At 44.9% G+C, this 6,615-nt stretch overlaps 1 protein-coding gene across 1 annotated transcript; it reads left to right on the forward strand.

The window, feature by feature from the left end:
* The first annotated feature begins 252 nt into the window (after positions 1-252).
* Positions 253-5,697, forward strand: IL6 (interleukin 6). Its single transcript, XM_029914484.1, has 6 exons — positions 253-411; positions 1,355-1,458; positions 1,621-1,811; positions 2,915-3,028; positions 3,742-3,888; positions 5,118-5,697. Exons 2-6 carry the CDS (start codon positions 1,365-1,367, stop codon positions 5,283-5,285), a joined length of 714 nt encoding a protein of 237 aa, XP_029770344.1. The 5' UTR covers positions 253-411; positions 1,355-1,364; the 3' UTR covers positions 5,286-5,697.
* The last annotated feature ends 918 nt before the right edge of the window (positions 5,698-6,615 follow it).

Below are 6,615 nucleotides of genomic sequence, written 5' to 3' on the forward strand. Positions count from 1 at the left end.
TTCTTCTTTCTTCTTCTTTTGTTTTTTTTGTTTGTTTGTTTGTTTGTTTTTGTTTTTTTGGTGATGTGCAAAGGTCCTAGTTTTTGCCTGGTGTCAATCTTCTGAGCTTCCTGGGTGTTCAGGAGGCTGGTAAGGCAGCCTGATCTAGAGCTCATTTGCATGAGACCAAGAAGCCTCCTGCAAGAAACGTCATTGTAAGGGCTGAGGGAACCTGTATAAGCTATATAAGCTCAACCCAACAAGGTAGCCTGGGGCATTGAAGAAAAAGCATGATTCAGAGCCTCAGAGCCTGTGTCTTTGTCAGGACACCTCTTCCCAGCCACCTCTGGACTCAAAACCAGTCCTACAGGAGCGATGAACACAAGCTCTAGAAAATGTCACAAGGTCCTCCTTTGACATCCCAACAAAGAGGTGAGTAGTACTCTCGCCACTTCTGCCCTGAACCAAGTGGGTGTTGCTAACTAGAGGGCTCCAGCAGAGATAACGCCCACTTGGTCTCCTCAGGAATCTCCCTGAGGAACAGGATCACCCTCTGACCAGCAGAGGGGACAGCACTAGCAGCACAAGACCCTTGGCAGAGAAATCCGAGGGGCCACTAGGGAGGGAGCAGGGCTGAGGCTTGGGTGGCTGAAGTGGGCTGGAAGAGGTGAGAAAGAAACTGGCAGATGCCACGCTGCGGCACAGAGGAGTCATTTACATGTATCTCACACCATGCCTGGAAACTCCTAGAGACAAGTGCATGAGATTTGGGGGCAGTCAGACAGTTCTGCAACAGCTGGTCCCGGAGAGAGCCAGCAATGAGAGGAAAGTCCTGCAGATGGCTCGCTCCTAATAGCATCTTACTTGTAACCCCAGGCTAATGGGCTGTGGTGTGGTCTGAGGAAGCTCAGGTCAAAACGCCTTAGGTTTTCACGACTATGGATTAACTGGAATACTAAATCCTACCCTGTTATTCTGGTAATGAAAGCATTCTTAAATCACAGTCAGCCTTAGCTTCTTGCCCCCCCCCCGCCCCTGTAAAACTTTGTGCATGACTTCGACTTTACTTTCCTTCTTAAGATATGCCAAAATGCTGAGTCACTAAAAAAATATATAAAAATAAATTAATTTAATTTTAAAAACACAGAAAATAAAATAAAGGTGGTCCTGCTTCTTAGGCTAGCTTGGTATGACCTAAGCAGCACTTTTCACCCACAGTTGTGACTCCAGTGATGCTAAAGATGTAGCCCATTGCACAATAGTACTTCCAAGCAGCTCCACCCACCCTGGCCCCACCCCCACCCTCCAAAATAATGATTAAATGTGGGATTTTCCCATTAGTCTCAGTATTAGAATCTCAACCCCCAATAAATAGGAGACTGGGGATGTCTGAGGCTCATTCTGCCCTCGAGCCCACCAGGAACGAAAGAGAGCTCCATCTGCCCTCCAGGACCCCAGCCATGACCTTCCTCTCCACAAGTAAGTGAAGGAAATCCCTGGCCCTGGAACTGCCTGGCAGCCGGGCCGGCTGAGGGAGGGGTGTGTGTCCGCTGGGAGGGCTGGCCGGCAGCCAACCGCCAGAAGCACTGCACCCCAGCTGGGCCGTCTGCTCACTGGCTGTTCTCCCTTCCACCGGCACAGGCGCCTTCAGTCCACTCGCCTTCTCCCTGGGGCTGCTCCTGGTGATGACTACAGCTTTCCCAACCCCGGGACCCCCGGGAGGAGATTCCAAAGGGGATGCCACCTCAAAGAGACTGCCACTCACCTCTGCAGACAAAATGGAAGAACTCATTAAGTACATCCTCGGCAAAATCTCTGCACTGAAAAAGGAGGTGGGTAGGCTCAATTGAGGGTGATAAAGGGTCTGTGTGGGCATTTACCTCCTGGTCCCTGGATATGGACAAGGGCTCCTGCACTGGGAGGTCTTTGCTGGGTTCTGGGGCAGTTTAGATTTTAGGCCAAAGGGGCAGACTGTCTTTTGCATTTCTTTTCTGCTACTGGTCACCGGGAGTTCCTTTCCCTCCTGGCAAAGACACACCAGGGTTGAAATACATGCCCCCTGGCCCATTCCCAGCTCCATACTTGGCACAAGCCGGGTGTCACTGCCTCTCAGGATTTCCTTTTCCCTTACCAAAAAATAATGTCCATCAATTTTCTTTATGTCTCTTGGACTTTGGAAGGATTAGCAAAGTACCACCTGAAATAAATGTTGAGCTTCTCAGGACAACCACAGGACTTTTAGGTTATGGAAGCTCAGTGGTTAGGGACTCCCCAGAGTCATTCCAGCGTATAAGATGCGTACTTGATCCACTAGCAAAGAGGCAAAATAATAAATAGGTTAAAGTAGCTCCAAAGCTTTAAAGGTAAGGTAGTTTTGCTCTGTCTGGTAGAAAGGAAAGAACATAGGAGGGGGTATTGGGAGCCCTGAACTAAATTGAGATCTGATTCTCCTGAACCAGCTTTGTGATCTTGGCAAATTCCCTACCATCTCAGGGCCCCATCTGTAAAATTATGGAATTGGACTAGATGATCTCAAAGGTCCTTCCAGCTGGAAAATTAGGATTCAAATTACATTTGCCCAATTATCATCAAGATTGCTGTCATTTATTGACTACCTACCACGTGCCATGCACTTTATGTAAATAGTATGTCTCATCTTCACAAAAAAACTTACAAGGGAGGAGTTTCATTATCCCCAATTTGGAGAGACAGGGACACCAAGAATCAGGATAGGTAACAAGTGTGAAGTCATAGGTGAGCACAGAACTGAACCCAAGCTTGCCCATACTCACGAGACCTGGCTTGCCTGGGTATCGATGTGGTGTGACTTCATTCTCTTAGAGAACTTCCTGCCTTGGTAAAACATGAATCGGCCCTCTAGTGGTGTTTGTTTTTGGGGCACTTCTATGACAACAACTCTGGTATTTCTCCCCAGATGTGTGACAAGTACAACAAATGTGAGGACAGCAAGGAGGCACTGGCAGAAAACAACCTAAATCTTCCGAAACTGGCAGAAAAAGATGGATGCTTCCAATCTGGGTTCAATCAGGTAAGAACACATCACATTCACTATTACTATTCCTTAGTCAAAAAGTCTCCCTCTGATATGCAGTGTCCGTATACATATAGACCAAGCAGACAACAAAGAAGGGAATAAATGTAAAGAACATCACATAAATTTCACAAGGAGGCCAACTTGAATCTTTCTGAAGGCATCTTACTTTTGAATGCAATGTAGAGACAGCCATTCTGTATTGGGATTTTCGCAGCCATCAAGTGTTACAAAGCCCAGCAGGTTTAGCTAATTATCCGGGTAAAGTGGCCCTTCTGCTTGTTGGTTGCCCTTAGCAGGATCACAATCTGCCCTCCCTGTAGAGGTCATTCTCCACACCGTCTTCCTTCCAGACAGTGGGATATCCTGCACTGCCTTCTGATTATCCCAGAAAAGGAGTGCAACCCAATATTGACAAGAAAAGGAGTGTAGCCAAAAGGAAGAGTATGAAGGGGAGAATCAGAGAAGGACCCCCATGCCACATTCTAGCATCTATCAGGTTCTGGGTAAAACTGATTAAGTAGTATCTCTGTCCAGATATTTAAAATGGGGCAGCTGATGCTGTCTGATGTCTCAAAATATAATGCTAAGGGATATTTGAAGTTCCCTGGAGGGGGCAGAGGGAGAAGTAGCAGAATCATAGCAATTTTAACTTTTTAAATTGATTATACCTTCCTAGCAATAACCGATTTTCCCATCTTTTCTCTTAGGAGACCTGCCTGGCAAGAATCACTACTGGTCTTCGGGAGTTTCAGGTATATCTGAAATTCCTCCAGGACAAGTATGAGGGCGATAAGGAAAATGCCAAGTCTGTGCACAGCACTACTAATGTCCTGCTTCAGATGCTGAGGCGTAAGGTGAGCATTTCCTCATCCCCTCCCTCAGTGGGAGGAAAAGAGGCTCAAAGAAAGGAGCCTAGACAACTTGGGAATGCAAAGCCAATTCAAAAGAGATGGCCACATGTAAAGGAAAGGATCTAGGAAATGTTTTCTGATAGTTGAAACCTTTTTTTTCTTTTGGCTCTCTTCTGCAAAAGACACCAATAACTATATTTAAAACTATTAAATGAGGTAGATTTTAACATCAACTTCTACTACAATGGCTTAAGATATAAGGGGGAAAAATCTGTAGAGGCAGAAGGAAGCACATCCAATCCTGCTCAGTGATCTATAATAATGAAGAACAGAGGGTAAAAAAATTATTTTGATATTTTAATTATTGCCTACTGATATTCTTGTCATTGTGGTAGCTTCAACTCTTTCCCCCTACTTTTTGCTAAAAGAGTTAATGCAGAAAAATGTTTAAAGGCTAGAAGGGCAGGTACCAAAAGCCTTGGTCACTACCAGCTAGCCATTCAAATGCCACCTGATGGAGGCGTGATGGCGCAGCATGCGGATGAGCCCAACAAAGTGCATTAGGAAGGGTGCTAGACGGAGAAGCAGGCACATGGTTGTTGATACTGCCACCACCTTTTCTAGCTGTTTGCCTTAAACCGGTGCTTCTCCCACTTTAAAACACGCACCAAATCCCCAGGAATCTTGTCACAGCGCAGGGTCTGATCCAACAGGTCCTGGCAGGCGGAAGAGCTCAGACTCGCATCTCTCAGAACCGCCAGGAGATGCCCGTGCTGCCGTGCTCTAGAACCACAGCCGGAGGTGCAAGCCCTCCCACAACTACTTAGCCTCATGTCAATGCGTCTATGGAAAGGTGCTTCCCACTCCTCCTTATATCACAGACCAGTGGACCCTCAACAGACGGCGGATGGATAGGGCTTTGCGCCAGGCACCATTTAGCATAAGGGAAGACAAGACACCATGGCCACCCTCGAGACGCTCATTGTCTAACAGATACAGAGTAGCAAAGGGAGGAATAGAATTCAGTCACCATGAAAGGGCTGCATGCAGGATGCTCAGGTGGGCTCAGGGTAGAGGCACTTCCCACTACCTACCTGGGCAAGTCAGGGTAGGCAGCCCCGATAAGCTTGAACGTCTAATTTGAACGTCTTTCCACAGCCCAGAGCATCCTGCCACTCCACAGAATTTGTTCAATACTTAAATGGTTCTTTCTGTCTTTTTTTTTCCTGCAGGGAAAGAATCAGGATGAGGTAACCACCCCTTTTCCAACCGCAGAAGTCGGCCTGCAGGCTAAGCTGCAGTCACAGGATGAGTGGCTGAGGCACACGACAATTCACCTCACCCTGAGAAGCCTGGAGGACTTCCTTCAGTTCAGCCTCAGGGCTGTTCGGATAATGTAACCCGGGTATCTAAGATTGCTGTAGTTCTTGGGCATTCCTTTCTCTGGTCAGAAACCTGTCCACTGGGCATGTAACTGATGTTGTTCTCTGTGAAGAACGAAAAGTATGAACGTTAGGACACTATTTTAATTATTTTTAATTTATTGATATTTAACTATGTGATGTTGAGTTAATTTATATAAATAATAGATATTTATATTTTTATGAAATGCCACTTAAAATATTTTATGTATTCATTTTGAAAAAGATAACGTAAAATGATTATGCAGCTGGAATATCCTCGGCGTTTCAGAGCCAGATCATTGCTCGGAATCTGTAGGTTTACCTCAAAAACATGGCTAACTTATGAATGTTTTTAGTAAAATGAATATTTATATTATATTTATATAATGTTTAAATTGTTTTTATACCAATAAACTCCTTTTTAAAAAACATCCACAACTGAGCCTCTGTGTGTCCTGTGAAGCTGAATAGAAACGGGTTTCTGTCACCAGCACCACCACTACCCAAAAAGAGCTACAATCATCTGGAGAAAGATACAATGGAGAACCTACTGCACGTCAGGCACGTGCTAAACATGTGGCATCTGTGATATTTAATCCTGGCACTTGTACACTCTTTTATGGATGTGGGGGAGTAAGCGATTTCTCTAGGTCACGCAGCTGGAAGATAAGGGCCCAGGCTCAAATTTTAAATCCAGGTCTAATTGTCTCCAGGCCCCTTAATGTTAACTTCCCAGGGAACATTTTGAAAGATGTAGAAAATCCCAAGACATATTAATACAAGAAATACATCTAAAGATGCCCAAAAGTCTTTGAAAGGGCATAACCATTGTAGAAGATATAGCAATGTGCACTTCTAAATAATAACTAGAAGCTCTGCCTCCCTCTTCTGGGTTCCTTAAACATGGCACATGCCTGTCTATCATCACACCTACCACACTGTATGACATCTTAAAACTGATTGAGTTTTCTTTCCAGCCAGCCCTCTTTCCTCAGGAAGGCAGACTCTATTGTATTCATCTTTGCATCCTGAGCCAATGGCCCAGTCTGGACATAGAATGCCCGAATAAACATTTGTTAAATGAAGAAACCATACATAGATGATCAAATATAAGATATCTTAATTTGGGGGCACAGACACTGTTGGTCAGTGAGTGGAAAAACTACAAATACTGTCTTTAGGTATCTTCATCTTCCAGAAAAATAGCACAAGTTAGGAAGAAATATTCTAAGAACTTCTAGAGGAGGCAATGAATAATCAGTATATATATATATCTATATCCATTTGCTTTCCCACCAACAATATTCTTCGTATGCCCTCTCTCCTC

The sequence above is a fragment of the Suricata suricatta genome, chromosome 2, assembly GCF_006229205.1.
Source record: "Suricata suricatta isolate VVHF042 chromosome 2, meerkat_22Aug2017_6uvM2_HiC, whole genome shotgun sequence".
In the NCBI taxonomy this organism is placed as follows: Eukaryota; Metazoa; Chordata; class Mammalia; order Carnivora; family Herpestidae; genus Suricata; species Suricata suricatta.